The sequence below is a fragment of the Onychostruthus taczanowskii genome, unplaced genomic scaffold (genome assembly GCF_017590055.1).
Source record: "Onychostruthus taczanowskii isolate IOZ18803 unplaced genomic scaffold, ASM1759005v1 scaffold34, whole genome shotgun sequence".
Lineage (NCBI taxonomy): Eukaryota > Metazoa > Chordata > Aves > Passeriformes > Passeridae > Onychostruthus > Onychostruthus taczanowskii.
In genome coordinates this window covers 2,460,602-2,479,130 of record NW_024500794.1, presented here as the reverse complement: position 1 = coordinate 2,479,130, position 18,529 = coordinate 2,460,602, and the positions used below count along the sequence as shown (strand labels likewise).

The 18,529-nt window shown below is 39.2% G+C and overlaps 1 protein-coding gene across 1 annotated transcript in view; it reads right to left on the bottom strand.

Annotated features, from left to right (window-relative positions):
* Nucleotides 1-18,529, bottom strand: part of GSK3B (glycogen synthase kinase 3 beta) — a 149,294-nt gene that overhangs the window by 80,570 nt on the left and 50,195 nt on the right. Inside the window, exon 2 of the mRNA XM_041411048.1 lies at nt 14,012-14,205. Within this exon, the coding sequence (XP_041266982.1) occupies nt 14,012-14,205 (194 nt within the window). The remainder of the gene's footprint in view (nt 1-14,011; nt 14,206-18,529) is intronic.

Sequence of the window (18,529 nt, the reverse complement as noted above, 5' to 3'; positions counted from 1 at the left end):
CACCTGGAGTGCTGTGTCTAGTTCTGGTCTCCTCAGTCCAAGAGACATGGAGCTCCTAGAGTGGGTTTAGCAGAGGGCAACAAAAATGAAGGTACTGAAGCATCTCACTTATGAGGAATGGCTGAGGGGTCTGGGTCTGTTCAGCCTCCAGAAGAGATGACTACGAGGGGATCTCATCAGTGTAAGTAAGAGGATGGAGCCAGGCTTTTCTTGGTGGTGCCAAACCATGAGACAAGAGACAATGAGTAGAAACTGATGCATAGGAAGTTCCATCTGAATATGAGGGAAGAACTTCTTTACTGTGCTGTTAACCATGCACTGGAACAGGCTGCCCAGAGAGGTTGTGGCATCTCCCTAAGTGGAGATATTCAAGAATCATTTGGAAGCAATCCTATACCATGTGGTCTGGAATGACACTGCTTGAGCAGGGATGCTGGAACAGATCTGTGATCCCTTGCAATCTTGCCCATTTTCTGATTCTGTGAATTAACTTCCTTGCCCCACGCCTAACCTGTGAAAAGATCTTTTTCACATTTTGTTGAAATCAAACTTTCTACAAAGGGTGCTGAGAACCTTTTGCATTCAAAATCCCAACAGTATGAAATAATGAAGAACACTGTCTGCTGAGGATGTGATACTCCCTGCCTTGCTTATGTAAGCAAGACAGTATCACTCCCTACACATTCTGCACATAAGGTTAGGTTAAAACAAGAGTCACTATATCTTGTGCTCACTGTCTACTTACATCCAGGAAAATTCAAATAAATTTTAAAAGCAAATCAGTTAACACTTTCTACATTGTTTAACTGGACAGCTGAATTCAGGAAGGTCTCAGACACATGCATTTCTCTTGGAAAGTTCATTATCTACTCAAGAAGTCAGCTACAGCATTATCACCCACAAGCAGATCTATGCAGACAAGCCAGTAGGACAGCGTGCCACAGCTCAGTACTCCACCAGGAAGGGACTTTCTACTACCACCTGCACACGGCGTTGTGCTTTTGGACTGTGTACAGGCTGTTCCCACTAGCAAGGAGGATTCTTTCCAAGAGATAGTCATCAGTTTAAATCCAAACAAGAGTCCTTGCACTGTTTATCCTTCCTGCTAATTGATGGCCTTCATGCTGCCACAGAAATTGTTCAATGAATACACTGACTCTGTTATGCCTCCAACACTCCAGGCAACCCTCAACATGCCCTAGTTTTTCCTATGTCTCATACTACTTTCTTGTCCTACTAGATCTGTTAGCCCTGCATGAAAGCAGATAACCTTTATGCCTGTTATGCAGTTACAGAAACAGAGTCATTGCCTACCAGGAAATCCAGTATACTATCTGCAAACCATGTTCTTTCTTGCCCTTATGTTGACTTAATTAAAAACGGGAGGGGAAAAAAAAAGGCAAGATAGCACCAAGTTTTAAGTATTAGCTGTGGCTCTTCAAATGCTGACTCCAATCAACCTGCTGTGGTTTCCTGCACACTGGGAAAGAACATTTCCATTCCATATGTTCTCATACTCCTGCTTTTGCAGATATCTAAATGACAAGCAGATAGGGTTAATAAATCAAGTATAATCAAAGAACCTCTAAGTCTCACAGGCAATTCCAGTACAGGCTACTGTGATACACTACCAGAAGAATCCAACCTAGAAAGACTATAGAACTACTTTTTAAAAACTACAGAGCTTCTAATACCATTGTCTCAACTACAGATTATTATCTGTTGTTGTAAGCTGTTACCACTTTTTAATTCTATAACTCAGAATTGCTCACTATTTATAAAATATGTTCAGCAAGGCACTACAAAGTAAAGAAGTATTATCCTTACTTTTAGGAATTCTTCAGAAAGCTGTGCTCACCTTACTTCTCCTGCTCTACATCCTGTTACATCTGCCAGACTTCATCTGAAATGTGCTTACTAAGTTGCTCAGCATCAGAAAACAAAGCAAGTCCATTGACATAAGATACTGAACTGAATCTTCCTAATGTTCTCTAGCCCATGCACTCCCATTCTGGAGTAGCAAACTGCAATGTCCTCATTTCCACACCTGCACTCTTACTACTAATTCCCATGGTAGTCAGCAACACATCTTTTTAAAGGTTCCTCTATTATTTAACAGCAAACCTGAATTTTCCACTAAAGTGCCCACAGGCAATGTTAACATCCACTATGAAGTTTTACTCTAAAAAGGAAAAAAATAAAAAAGGAGAAAACCCTCTTCTGTCCACTTGCAAGAGCAGCGCAAGCAGTGGACAGCTCGGCAAGAAGTATTCATGTCTCACTGCAACACCCATGTGAATTGCAACGTCCCCCTTCAGGGACTAAGCAGCCTGCAACAAAATTACTTCATGTATAATCAATCAACATGCCTACACTGTTAAACTCATCTGGTATAAATGAGATGCCTGTGTTCAAGCCCAAAAGCCTTGGTACAACCTTCATGACTCAATGTGCCTGCTGAGATTAAAGGAAGATGAATGCAAAAGGGCCTGCCAACTCAGTCTGATAAACTGATCCTTGGACAAATCTTTGAATGAAGGAAAAAAGAAGATGAATCTTTAGAAGACATCAAGTTATAGATTATTTCTTCATCATCTGATAAAGCTTAGGAAGTAAAACAAGGAGCTTTTTCTGACAGGGTGATTTTTGAAATTAAAAAACTCCCTGAAATTAGATCCAGCTGTTGCTTTCCACATGCATTGTTATGCTTCAGTGATTCAGACTGGATGTTTGTATTTTGACTAGTTAGCTCAGGACCTAAGTAGTCTAATCACCATGGCTGGTGCTTTCAAAGGAACAGCACAAATGAAGATGTGAAATGAGCACCTTTGTTGGGCCTGTAACAATTAGACCTGGCTTCAAATCTTAGAAGAACTAGAGAATATAGATGTCTGTAGTCTGCTTATTTGCATCATGACACATATAAGAGCGTCCATTACTCATCTCAGTTCACTGTACTAAGCACTACACAAACAAAAACCCACCCTGAAGAAAGCAGACTGCCTTCTCCTTAGTTAAAAGTCTGTAACATATATTTTAAAATATGATAAACATCACACCTCACATTTCACCTGGAAGAGTGAGTCCTTTCTTTGCTCCTGACCAAAAAAACATTACAAATGCTCAATGACCACTTCCTTGACATCATTCATTCTATTTTAAAAGAAGGATCAACACCATGCCAATGCATCATGGACTGTAATTAGAATGTTCCTTAAAAGACTAAGTTTCTCATTGCCTTTCGAGAAACATTTCTTATTTTGGGTTATTACATGATACAACTCTTACAAAACCACTCCAGTAAAAATCGGATTCATTTTTATTTCCTGTGGTAGATCATACAGGAGAGTCTAGGTTATCCAACAAAACCTCAGTCTACATTATCCTTCAAATTTAATCTTCCAATGCTCCAAATGGACCATATTTCACTGCATAATGCAGACAGAAAATGTGATGGAAAAAATGAAGTGGAACAAAAAGCTCAAACAAGCTTTCCTCAACAACGTGCAAAGTAAAGTAGTAGAAAAGTAATTATTTGTATTGTGTAGGCTGGAAATAATTCTGTTGGTCACAAACATCTCACCTTCTCAGTCATCAGGGACCAGGAAGTATCCAAGTCACATTAAAAAAATGGCAGCATTGCTAATTTTAGAATATGCCCAACAATCTGAACTGTCTCTGTACTTTAGATGCTTGACAAAATATTTAGAAGAGCTTCCTTTTATTATTCTCCCATGTCTTGATACTACTTTTCCAAGAAGCAATGGGCGGTGCAAATATTGCTTTTAGCAGCAAAGAAAACAATTACCCATTACATGGCCCTCCAAGTTCCGAACGCTTCCCAGAAGGAGTGTGCCATTTGGTTACAAAGGGTCAGATCTGCTCCAGAAAACAAGAGGAAAACAAAAAATCCCATTTTCACATTTACTTAAACCTTCCTCATTTTGTTTGCTGACTTTGAGTTAATCCTCTTCAAGGAAGAGACACAAATAAAAAACACACCTCAATTACAGCTCAATTAAAAGGTTTTAAAGAAAGCCAAAAGGGTTGAACTACAGCACAGTGCCGGAGGGTAGGGCACAGCTGTAGTGGTGACACATAAATGAGAAGATCTTCTCTGCTTCAGGAAGACTCCCCTGAGCAGCAGGTGGACCTCTTCTGTCCCTTCTATGACTAGCATTTTATAGGTTATCCCTTCTTTCCCCTCAAGCGTAATAGTTACCACAGCAGGGTATTTGAATAACAAATACTGAGTTCAAAAAGGACACAAAGTTTGCCACTGCCTGATTTATCAACCATGCATTTTAAAGACAAAAAACCCCCAGTGTTCCCTGGCAAAAACTGAAGATAAATTATTTAATGATATAGTCCAATCATGCTCCAAGACTGGAATGCTGCACAAAAGATAATTTAACCAAGTAAGAATTTAGTAAGCAAGTGAGAGCCACAGGTAGGTAATGTTGCTAGATATAAAGACTATTTAAGCTAAATCTTCCGTAGCCAAGCAATCTCACGCTGTGGGATTTCCAAAAGAGAATACAAAACGGTACAACCAAGAGCCTTGAAGTATCTGCACGCACCAAACATCCAAGTAGTCCCAAAAGCACCATTTTGATCCCATCAAGTGAATCTTCTATTTATACTCTACACAACACTCTTTTCCCTAACTAGGGGACAGGTGCGGAAGGTTCCTCCTGAGACACCATTTCCACCCAACACCTGCATTCATGCCCAAGCTCTCTACAGCAGCAGCATTACCAAGATCTCAAGAGCATTAGATGAGCCTGCCCTCTGACTGATCATATCAGCATCTATTCCAAGAAGAAAAAAGATAAAACTAGCTTAGAATTTATATACAGCCTCATACACAGTCGACCACTAAATCCCTGAGCTTCAGAAGGACTTCAGGAATTTTACTGTGACTTTTTCATTGACTAAGTTCAGGCTCCATTCACAAAACAACTTCTGCCCTCGATTCTCCACTTGAACTGGTTGCACACTTAGAAAGTCTACTCCAATGCCACACTAAGACTGTCAGCCATTATATATTTTCTTTTTAAATAAGAATGAGAAAACCCAAATCTGCTCCACCAGCCTGTAATCTGCCAATCTCAGAAATGCAAAGATATAGAGTCTCCTTGGTAGTGATCCTGAAAGGCTACCAAAGATATCTCCATAAAACACTACCAAATGAAGAACATTAAAATCAATTTTTACCTTTGTTACACAGACCTACAAATCCATGCCCTAATCAAGTCTCCCTCTAATTAGCAGGTGTGACCCAGATGTAAAAATGATTTATAAATGTAAGATGGAGAGGTTATTTCTACTGCATGCAGGGTTACTGTTTTTCTATGCCAGTCCTTGTCAGGCACTTAGAGGCAGTAATATTAAAAAGTCAAAGGAAAGGAAATTATCTTTCAAAATGGAACTTAATTTGACCACAATCAGGAATTCTGCAATGTGCAAGTACACTCTTACAGTTATAACATGCTGTCAGTATGTGGCCAAGTTACATCTATTCACGTGCTTTAAACTATGCATTTCCATACCTTGATGGTTTTGGAATTCTTTTGAACTGCACTCTCCACTCTGAATGTCACTATTTCAGAATAGCATCCATTTAACCTGTCTCTCAAAATAGGCTCTATCTAATTTAGGAATGTATATATACAGAATATATATTTTATACACTATATATAAATATATGTATTTTATGAAAATGAGACATATGAACTCACTTCCTTTGGAAGACCTGAGAGACAACAGGAAATAAACCAAAGGATTATTGGAGCAGCTGTATGAGTTATCTGGACTAGTGGGACAAAAGACTTTTCATAAACGTAATGTATCTTCCAGTTCTTTTTGTTGGTCAGTAAATTCACATAGGACAGACAGATTTAATTTTAGTCTCAAGTTATACACTAGAAGTGAGCAAGAGGAGAGAAAACCGACAAAACAGGTATCTTGTTTTAAAGTCTCATCCCAGTTTAAGGAGTACCACAGAAAAACTCACAGAAATAGAAAAGCTCAAAGTTCAAAACAAATGCACCACTTAAACTGTGGCATGGATCTATAAAAGGCCTCATGCAAACATCCACGGGGTAGGAGCAAAAAAGCCCTCAAGAGCTCTTTTGATTCCTCCCTTTTCAAAGAACACATTCCTAGGGCCTATTTCCCTACTAATATGTTGGTTTACACATGGCAACATGTGGAAACACATGTCTAAACACGCACAAAGCCACGACTGCAGATGAAGAGCTTTTCCTCCTCTATCCTAGGCCAACTGCGGCTGGATAACACTGCATTCCCTGGACATTAATTATCAGCCCAGACTCCCCTGCTAAAAAGCCGAAAACTGAAATCAACGCTCATAGTAAAACTCCATGTCATCTCATGTGCCAAAAATTGAAGACCTATTTTGCACTAACAGCTATTATGCATCCAATTCAGCTATCCAATTTGAAAACATCTGCAGGAGTAGCCATAACTACAAATATGATTTTATTATACGGACTTTAAAATAATACAAAGTTAGAAATATGATTCTTCGAGTTCTTAGATGTTCTAGGCCACTGAAGTATGTCCAGGGAGGCTACAGCTGATACAATGAACACCACACTGCTTTCTTCAAAGACTGTGAAAAGCAAGAGTAAACAGATTTTTTATCCATTGGGAAAGTTTGAGAAAATTGGAAAATGGAATGAAATTGTTGTGAGAGAAAACTCAGATCTCTACTCAGCCTTTTTGGTTGCTGTGAACAGACAGGCACTGACTGCAACTGCAATTACAGCTAAATGATAGAATTGGCTCCTCCAATAAGCTTCCAGGAGACAGTCAGATCAAGTGCTGCTGTAAGAAAAGCTATTATCTTGGTAAATGTCTCTGATAATCTGGATAAATTAAGTTGGGCCAGAGCTACAAATCTGGCCTCTACACAAGAGTTAAAACATAGATTAGAAAAAACCTCTCTGAAAGCAAACATAGCCCTCTAGCTGTTTAGAAGATGGAAAAACAACCTGAACACATGCCCAGGCATCTCCCATTCTGGAAATCTTATCTGATAGCCTCAGTCTTAAAGAGGGACTGTATTCCCTTAGATGAGGGCAGCTAGGAGTAAAAGGCAGTTTTGATCAGGCTTAATTATCTTTCTACAGCGGGTTTAACAAATGTTCACAATATTTGCTGAAGTCACTGAAAAATATTTTCAGCCTTCAATCCCCACCTGTGATACAAACACAAAACATCTCATTAGTAAGAAGACAGATCTATTGTTTTGGGTGCTCTTTCTAGCTATTTAACAATAAAATTAAGGCACCCTTAAAAGAGTAACACCTCCATGATAAACTTATGAACAGTGATTCACTATTCCTCAGATCTTCAAAGTATCTATGATGTGCAAACCCTCAAAGACTTAAAAGAAAGGTGCTTAAATGTTACTAATCCTCATCACCATGTGTTTCCTTTGTGACTTTTTATCCCATGGGTGCTTCCAGCTCAACTGAGATGCAGTAAACAAAGGCATTCTTCTAAGAGAAGGCATTAGAGATTAATGTCTGAATATTCAGTGATCCTTAGATGGAGATATGAGATGAGAGAATGCATCTAACCCACACACAGATGAAATTAAAAAAGGAAGTTCAGTCCTTAGTTCAGAGGAGACCCATGCAGATAATGAGAGGTCACAGTGAAAGATAATCATGAATACATCAGAGCAAATCCAACCTCTACACTGTATTCAAAACTTTGAACACTGACTTAAGATGAAGATAGCATTCATTCTGTGATAACTTTCAATTCCCTTCTAGAATGGAGTGAAGTAGGAGGGAAAAGGAAGATCCGGAGTGACCTTATTGCTCTCAAGAACTACCACAGAAAGGAGTTTGTAGTAAAGTGGGGTTGGTCTCTGCTCTCAGGCAACCAGCAAAAAGGATGAGAGGACACAGTCTAAAGCTGAACTAGGGGAGGTTTAGGCTAGACATCAGGAGAAATTTCTTCACAGAATGGTTATTAAAGTTTGCAGTGGACTACTGAGGGAAATGGTGGAGTCACCATCTCTGGAGGTGTTCACGAAACAACTGGATGTGGCACTTAGTGCCATGGTCTAGTTGATGAGGTGGTGATCAGTACAAGGTTGGAATCAATCTTGGAGGTCTTTTCTGTGACTTCAATATCCACCTGTGTGCTTGAAAGAAAGGGTCCACAACTCAGGCACATACAAAGGAAGTCAAGGCTTCTATAAAATATCCAGCAATAACAATGGCTTCTCTTCAACTTTACCTTTAACACTGTACCTTTAACATTCTCATGACAAAGCTGTGGTACACAGAAATAGGAATCTGGAAGACGGACCTGCTAAAAAGCAAGATGATGCACACATCCTGTCTGAACCCAGCAGTGGGAAAACAAACCTGCACAGAAGAGACAGTGATACCACTTCCCTGAAAGCTTTACACCTGGGTTCCCCAACACATATCAAGAGGATGGGTGTCCAACTGCTGCCTGCTTGTCAGTATATAGACATGACTATCCATAGCCCAAGCTTAAAGACTGCAAAACAAAACTTGTTTTAACTCTTCTCTCAGTCGGGTTACCCAAGTAACTTGAGTACATCTCTCCTCAAAACAGCTCAGATACACCAAAAGTGGCCTTAACAGACTGAACCCCCTGAAATGGAGCCTTTTTTCCAGTATAATGCTACTATCAGTTGTATCTTTACTGGTCATCAATAACCAAGAGCTAAGAAACAAGCTGGGGAGAAGTCAGAAAAAATGGAACTAATTTGAAGTCATATTCTCACAGTGGTCTGTTAACCACTGAAATTCTGAGAGCAAAAGAGGCAAAGCATTAATCAACAGGTTCACTTTTTCACATGCATATTTACAGAATTATACCTTCAACCATGAGCAAAGACACAAAACCTATCAAGAAAAAACCTGGGTCAGCTCTAGATTTCTGAAGGATTTTAACAGAAAAGTCTCTTGAAAAGTTAGCAGAACTTAAAAACCTAAACACCTAGTCATTTTTCAATGGAAAGTCTTCCTTCTGGTTTTACATTTTTCATGGGAGCTGCTATGATCAAAGTTGCTGTAAATAAGGTAACAGAAACAGCAGATATGGGCTACTTTGAAAAGGATCTTTTTATACTTAGCAGCTTGATACATCTGAGGCAGGAACTGAAGGAAAGCTGTTGCTTTCAGAAGCATTTCAAACAGCTCACAGAAGTACACACACCAGCAGAGAAAGCAAGAAAGAAACCAGAACCTCAACACAAACTTATTTTTCCATCTTGCTGCTTTTTGGGCTTTAAGGCTCAAATCAACACCAAGACTTCACCTAGTAAAAACCAACAACAACAAAAAAAAAAACAACAGCCAACCAACCAAAACCCTCCCCCCAAAACCAACAAAAAATCCCAAAACACACAAAAAAAAAACCCAAAAAACCAAAAAGAAAACAACAACAAAAAACCCTAACAAACCAAACCAAAGAAACAATAAACATGCAAATACTCAAAACACCTATTCCTTCCGTAATTAAAAATAGGAAAGAGCACTGCCTACTATTCAGTGGCCTCAGCTTCAGCAATGCAGTACTTCACATTTATGGACCATTAGGGCCCTAGTTTGACATCCTCTCACACTCCAGAAGATCTGCCTATTTAAATAATTCAGGCAACTAAGCCAAGGGCACACACGGTTGGATGGTTAAACCAAGGCAGTCCCTGAATGATTTGACAGACTGGATGGCATGAATGGCTCCCATTACAGAATTTGGCTTTCTCTTCCTGCACACTTTATGTCTCTGTGAGCCATAAACAAGAAATGTGATGCCCAATCTAGACTGTTTGAAAAGGTGCAGGAGGAGTACAAACTCTCTTCATCATTTAGATTTCAACAGCCCAGTGGTAAAAGCAGAAACATCAAGTATGCAATTCAGATAGAAGAAATTTAAACACTTATTCTCAGTCAGCTGTGAAATACTTCTAGCAATTCACACATTCATTTCATTAGGATTTCTTAAAAGCCTTAATGGAATGGCAGAAATAACAAAAAAACAATAACTATTTATGCTAACATGCCTCTTTGCTTATTATTGGTTTTTGCACAATGAGACAGCAACATGACAGACTCTTAATCTGAAGAATATTCCCATGAAAATGCTAACAAAAGCAGTGCAAGAATTTTTATGCTATCAGTATTTTCTTTTCAAGCATCACAATTAGACTGTGTCACTTGAGGGCCTGCACAGACACATGAATGAAAATAATTGAAAATACTATGAACCTTTTAACTGCATCCATTGATGCTTTGCATAGGAACCTATTATTACACATTTGTGGCATAGAAGTAGAAATATAGATCTGTGAAAGCCAGGTTAATGTTTTTTAGAAATTTTGCCATTTGAAAGCAATTTGGCCCCAAAGTTTGTGAACAGCTGCCTTACACTATTTTTCAAAGAGAAACGTCCCTCTCACCCCTGTTAAACTTTTAACTGGAAAAAAAATCCAAAATCTACCATCCCAAAAATGTAACTTTCCATAAGAGTTGGTTAATTAAATTAAACAAATTAAATTGTTTCACAGATTAATGACAAACAGCACATAGTTTGTGAACTACTGATTTAAGTATCAGGTAATTGCCCAAAATTACATTACTTAATTTCTCACACTTAGTATGGAGAACTAGCTTACTGAAGGCAGGACTACAAACTGAAATTAAGCATAAATCTCTAGGTGGTATTTTATTTATTCCCTTCAAGAACTTACCCCTTATTCCTACCTATACTATTGCTGTACATTACACTGAACTCTAGACACACACAGTTTAAAATCCAGAACAATTCAGAGACCCTGTTTAAAACACTGTCATGCAGGAACTGCAATGTCAAACTGAAGAACTACTGAACTGCAACGAGGGAGCTGAAAGAAGAAGGAGAAATGCAAACTATCTTTACCATGCAGAAACTGTAAGATTCAACTCTTTGGCACTGATTTAACACTCAACTTCTTTCTGGTCTGGACCAGTGCTGGGAGGCTGACTTGTCATAGCAATGGAAAAGGAAAAAATAAAAATAGGCAGCACCCCTCCGGTAATTCCAGCTTTCAAACTAGCTTCAGACCTGGACAAAAGCATCTCAGCTTCCTGACGGAGATCTAAAACTGGCAACCGAGGTGCATATTCCAGACCTGTACAATGATGGCCCTCTACATTCACAAAATGCAGCAAGAGCCTAGAGGTTACACTCTCTTGGGACTTTCTGAAGTTTCTGAATCATGCCCTTTCAGTTTTAAGACTATCTGCTGGCTCTTCTCAAAGCATTTTTTGAAGAAATCATGACTAAGGAATTATACTGCATGTACCAAGATAAATACATCACAACAGACAAGCACAGGGATAAGCAGGTACCAGCCAGAAGCATTCAGCTGAAAATTTCATTCATGATTCAAATTTCAGGAAGGAACTTCCATATATCACTTTCCTCTTGTTGCTTGTCCACCACTGGGATCAGTGCAGACTGGTATTTCTAAAGTTCCCCCTCCTCTTTTCCCTCCCTTGTTTGATTCATTATGAAAGTGATAATGAATCAAACAAGCTGCCAGTACCTTGAGCTGCCTGCAGTAAGGTGGGCTTTTTCCCCCTAATCACTGCTGAAGTGGGAGTATGCATTAATGAGGGGAGTGGCAGATTTCTTAGGGAACTCCACTGACCTGGCCTTGGATCTGGACTCGGGCAGCCAAGCAGGGATGGCAACAGCCCAGCTGAGCTGCACTCACAGCTCAGCCCTCTGGACACAAGAGATGGTCTGCTGCTACACTGCACTCAAAACATTCAGCCAACAGACTTTCCAAGTTCCATCTTTAACTGGTAAGTTATGTGGTCCAGCATTTATTACCTAGATCAGGCATTCCCAAAGAGTAGCATACCCTGAAGAAACTGTATGCTATTCTTAATATAATATACTTCTGTCTAGCTTCCAAATCTGTCCAGGCAGAGGCGGCCATCCAGCCTGCAAGAATTTACATCTCCTGCCAACATAACATACACTTCTAGATCAGAATGTGAAAAAATGAGAGGACTGAACTGACAAATGATGGGAAAAACTAGGGAGCTTAGACCAAAGGTAGATGATGCTGTGTAGCTGGGATAAAAGTTTGGGATAAGAATATGAAAAAATGTATAGCTTGGGTATTACTGCAGATGTGACCCATACAAATTATGAAGTTTAAAAAAGTATTTTTAAATTAATGCTATCTCTCTGCAAATCTATACATGGACTTAAGCATTAATTACACCTAGTTTAACAATATTAAAGCCTCCAGGTATTGGATGTTTTCAGCTTTTTTTATCAAATGTAGACAATTAATTCAGAGTCCAAACTGGAAACACCCTACTTTGCTTTTCAGTTTAGCTGTTTTGCTTTAACAAAGAGCTAATATTCATGAGACAATTTTTTCTATCACTTAAAGAAACACTCAAAAATAAAAAGATATATAGTTAGATAACAAAACATCACTAAACCAGCTACCAAAACAAGAAGCAATCAAAGACCAACATTTTATTCTATATGCCCAAGAGAGATGAAAAAAAGTAAGATATCACAAACTATTAATATCAGGAACTAAAATGCTTGGCCAAGTTTTCATTTTGACACACTGCAAAACCTCAGAGTTATGAGACTACAGAAATCAAAGATTCTTGTCAAAAGCACTAGCTGACATCTACCAAGCATAGGAAATATCTCGACCTTCCCCCTTAAACCTATGCAACGGGAAAGACCAAAAAGCTCCTTTTAAGTACTAGGTTTAGAATTTGTTTTTCCTTTTCTGTTTTACCTCCTCTTTATTCTTCTAAAATAAGGCACTCTTACATCATATTGCATGCTTCTCAAGTACTAATTACCTTCAACCCATAATACAGTCCAGAAATAACTCAGATGTAAGAACTATGTAAGAACTTTATATGCCTTCCTCAATTAGAAGTAAACAATTCAGCATTACACTAACTGAAACGTATCCTTCCCATTTTTCATCTCTTTTTTCATTCTATCCTTTCCCTTTGTCATCTGTGATATGCTGACATCTGTGATTATGACAGCACAAGATTTAAAGACTCAATGAGAAGTCATGCACTAGTTCCTTCGAAACACTTCAAAACAGTTTTTAAAAAAATTACAAATATTACCAGTGAAACTAGCTGTGTATGAGGTCTTGCTGTGAAAACAAGATATGTTAAAACCAGTACCTCTGCTATCATGTATTGCTTGCAAGAGCTGATCTGCAGGCCATCTGACTATAAGGGAAAGAGGTCAAGTACATTAAGTACCAAGCTGAGGACTAACACAAGTGTTGAGGAGGCTTATGGTTCTTTTATTTGGTTTAAAAATCACTAGATAAAAAGATGTCTCTTTGGAAGGCTACTGGTTTAGAATAAAGGATCACTAGTCTATTAAAACCACCAAGGTAGAACACGTTTATAAATCAGGTAACAAAAAAAAAAAGTGATCTTCAGCCCAAACTGCCCTGGGCTCAATATTTGTTATCTTCTCACTTGGCCTTTACAATTTCTGATTTAGTCAAATATAGCCTTCAATTTCATAGGGGCAGCAACTAAAAACAAAGCCTAAAGGCTACTGTTTCTTCCAGCAGTTTAATTGCTAATTATTGGAGAAGAGTTTATGCTAGAAAAAAGTAACCTTAAGACAAGCTTTTGCTTTGTTTCCACAGCTCACTGTCTGAGAAATCTGGCTGGCAACCTGGAAACAACATATCAAATCAGGATTTTTAGCTTCCTGACTTGCATTAATACAAATAATCATAGTGACTCACTGATTTTCAAGTTAAACTACTGCATTATCATAATCCATCTGTTTAACTTTTAGTCCCAAGAATTTTTAGGAGTATTGATGTCCTCCAATGAAAATAAGTTAAGAAAATCAAAACACTGCCATCAAAGACACGGAAAAGGAGATAACATTCATGAAAATACTACGAACTTATGCATAGGCTCACCTTAAATCTTTTATCCTGCAGGACTTTCTTAATGGCCACAAGCTCTCCTGAATCACAGAGTTTGGCTTGATACACAACACCAAAAGATCCATTTCCAATCACCTTGGTGTCTGTGTAGCTGACTTCTTGTGGTCGGTCTGGACCTTGTCCAGGAGTTGCCACTACTGTAGTCACCTTGCTGCCATCTTTGTCTCCTGCAAAGCAAGAGATACACAAATAGTCAAAATACATGCGGAAATAAGATGACCAACAAGACTAAAACGGAGGAGGATAAGACAAAGATTTAGATCAGCATATGTACTTCAATATTATAAAGAAAAATAGAAAACCTCTGACAAAAGGCAAAGAAGACACTGAGCATGTTTTTTACCAATATATATAAGTGGTGACAATTTTTCATTTAGCTTATTGCTAACAAAAATTTGCTCTCCAGAAGCAAATAACTGAGCAATAAAATCTAATGCACAAAGAATCCAAGTACTTATCCCTACATCTGATTATCAAGTATGTGATATTAAACACACTGTTGTTTGCATTATCAAAACGAAGCATTTTCCCATATTTTTCCTACAACTGAAGAAACCAAACTGCCAGTATGAGCTCAGATCAGCACTCTGATCTTTACAGGCATTTATCTGGCAACAAAAACCAGGAGCACTGTTTCAAATCCACCCACATGTAAAGCTTCAGCTTGCAGCACTAGGAAGCATAACCTTTGTCAAACCGGCTGTGTGCAGCTGAAGTGAAACCTAGGCTGCATCAGATGGCACAGTCTTGTTCCTCCCTTCTTCCATGTCTGGACTTCCTTGCAAAGAAGGGAGGCACCTGCTGGGGCAGGGGAAGAAGGGGAGAAGGATGCCAACAGCAGGCACTTAGATGGTATCTCAACATGAACCAGAACACCGCCAGGGACAGTGCTGAGGATGCAAGAGCACAGTGGAAGCTGCACAGGCGAATGTGCTTTGGCACAGATGCAGCAGCTGTGGGGTTCCAGCCACTTTCCCATCAAAAGACCCGAGCCACTGTCACCTACTCTTAGCCCCACTGTTACTACCAACAGTGCTTTGCTCTGTTCAAAGTCTGATTTTGTTCATAATAGCAAAGCTTCAGGCAAGCACAATCTGGGCATTTCTTGCCATTCAGTTGCAATAAAGAGCCCTTCAGGTCTGGGTTACAGAACCAAACAGGGCTGCAACAAAAACCAGAACCTGCTGCTCCACAGCAGTCATCACAGTTCTTCAGAAACTGTTCTCAAGAAATGCTCATCACACCCGCTTATTAACAAACCTTCTCTCCACAAATTCTCCAGGAATTCTCTTCACTTCTCAAGCATTTAGAAAAATCTTTCCAACGGATAGCTTGATCAATAGCTTTAGTGTAGTTTAGGCAAAATGCTCCTTGTTCTGCTCCAAAAGGACATGGAAAAAACATGGCACAGCTCACTGTCTTTCCCCCCACTGTCTGCTTCAAATATGAGTGATGTTGCAAAGAAAGTTATTATGATGGAGAAGTTATTTCTCTTTGGGGAACCTCACTCCTCACTGCTAAAAACTACTCAGGTACAGCACCTAAAACCGGGCTGTGCAAAGGAAGCTTATCTCAGCTCTACCCAGCATGCTGGTGACTTCTTGTGTCCGACTTACAACACACTTGTTTGTACAGCCCAGCACAATGTTTGCAGCTTGTGCAATGCTGCAACCTCATGATCAGCTTGTGTACCAAACTCTCCTCTGTGGAGCTGCTGCCTGTCCAATCCTCATCCACTCTCCACTTACACACCTGATTGCTCTTATCAAAGCCTAATATTCTGCATTTGTCCTGACTGAACTGCATCCAAGGTTACTGAACTCTCCTGCCAGCTTGTCACATCCTTCAAGCACAGTCACTATCCAGAGATTCATTTCACAATGCTACATGAAATTTACCTAAGAAATTGGTGAAAACTGGTGAAGCCAGTGAGATTGCCTAAAAGCCCTGCAGAAGGCATGAAACATCTCATCCTATTTTTTTCTTGGACCTCCTGTTATGCTCCAACAAAATAATCAAATCATTTTGTATGTCTTTCATGGGATTTCCTGTAGTCCATTGTTTTCTTAGACTTCTCATGAGAAAATCAGTTTGAAAGCTTCAGAGTCAAGATACCCACATCTACTACTACTTCTACCACTACTGTCAAGCAGGTGGCTTGACACAATTTCCTCCTGGAAAATCCACATTAACTACTATTCATCTCCAGGATTGCCTTTTAGGTTCTTACAAATTGTTTCCTTTTATGATTACAACTACTCCATGAAAGAAATTAACAAATCTAATATAAATAAAGTACAATTAGTGCTAAAGATGACAATTATTTGCCAAGCAGTACAGAGTTGGTATAGCCCTTCCCCACAATAGTCATGAGAAGTTGAGATGCAGATTTACAGATTTGGAGGGAAAATGGGGCAAAGGGCAGAAAGGAACACTAAACAGATGAATGTCTTTTTATGGGGAGAGAGAAAAGCATAAATAGAAGCATACTAGCTGCGTGGAAAAATCATTCTCCTCTTTGATAACTGTAAGAAATAAAAGGAAGGAAGCCGCAAATACAAAGAATTTTTTTTTTGTAAACAAGCTGAAAGTGTAACTCTTATAGCAGCAATGCATTTTATTTGCCCAACTGTAACTTGCCAAATATAAGCTGAAAGTGTAACTCTTATAGCAGCAATGCATTTTATTTGCCCAACTGTTCTATGATTATCATTCTAACTTGCCAAATACACACACAAGTTACATCTGCTCTACTACAGCAATCCTCATCAAATAAAAGGCAGTGCTCTACCTGCTCCATTTTGAGGGGCATCTTTTTTTTTTTTCTTTTTGGCAGGGTTCACTAGACCAGAGTATTGAAATTGTTGTTAATGAATTTTGTTCTCCATTTTTCCAAAAATCAAGACTAATGAACTCTAAGAGATAAAAATAATTGTCCCTGGCAACACTGGTTGAGATTTGAAGTACTTGACATCAAGAGATCTGCTCTAAGGACTTTCTTCAGAACTGCAACTCTCTCAGGAGCCTCCTCGTCCACAAAAGCAAACCCTGAATTTCAGGCCACGTCAAGTGTTTCATCCCAATGTGCAGCACACAAGCTGCAGCCACCCAGCCAACTTTTCCGGAGCTCAAATGAAAAACCAGCCAGCTTTAGACACCTTCCTTTAAGGCCACAGGAAAACAGCTCCTACCCAAACTTGCTGAAATCATCAGCACTCAGAAGTGTATGCCCTGACACTTTAGACGCTACACCAAGACTTACTTTGTTTCTTTACCAGAAGTTTCAGAGCATTAAGCCTCATAGAGCTTTCTCCCAGCTTCCTGCTTTCAGGAAACAACAGTTTTTGCAAACCATCCACAAAACACACCATAAGGACTTTAATCTTTTAGAAGTTAAGCCTGTTAGCGTTTCAGTCATTCTATTTCAGTATTGTTGAACCTGAGGGACTATAGGGTAAAATTCACCTTGCACCCTTGACTGCTTTGATCTCCAAGAATAAAATATCTCACTGCTGCTCAAAGTATACAAATAATGTGTTTGTATGGCAGCAGCATCCAGAGGCCCAAGCCTCTTTTGCCACTCCTTGCACTACAGAGATGTAGGTGCTGCTCACAAGATTATGCACAGTTCAGAATGGTTATCCCAGTTTTAATTGTCTGGACAGCAAGCGCTGACTTGCCAGCCAAACAGCACATAAAGGAGTTCACTAAACAGCTTTCAGAAATGCTGGGTTTAGCCTCAGCATGATGGAAAAGAGCAGAGAGGAAACAGCCCTACCCAGCAATCTTCAGTACCTCCAAAGAGAATCCTAACAGCAAACACCAAGCAGCATTATATCACAGCAAGTCTTAAAGAGAAGCCTGGACAGTTCTCATCTCATTCCCTTCACCCCTTATTTGTTTAGGACTGCCAGACTCAGTGACCCCAGTGAACAGGCAGGCACTGCCAAACACTGAACACCCTTTCAACACTTTTGACTGTAAGGTCTACAACAGAACTAGGACATTAAATAGAAAAACTAAAGAAGGAAGAAAGGACTAAATAGCAAAATAATGAACAGCTCTTACAGCACATCTCATGTGAAAAGCATCACTAGCACATGTCCAGAGGCTGCTGTTTTCTAGGACCAACAGCAATATGACCTTGCTTTACTGTAACCAAATAGCAAATTCATGTGACTGTAAAACCATCATCTATGCCAATCACCTTTATAACATCCAGGGTAAAAGCAAAAGTAAAAATAAATAGTTATCACATTATAATACACTTGCATTTGATATGTTTCATGGAAACCCTTAAAGCATTTCTTCACACAGTACTGATGTTTAACATCCATGATATTGTATTTGGGTTTGGGTTTTTTTGATGAAGAGCTTTTTCCACAATTCTGATGTGAAACTGAAAAAAAAAAAATCCAGACATTTCAATTTCCAAGTGCTCTGATTGATCTAGTTCACTTTCTACCTTTAGCACATGACCACATGGGACAA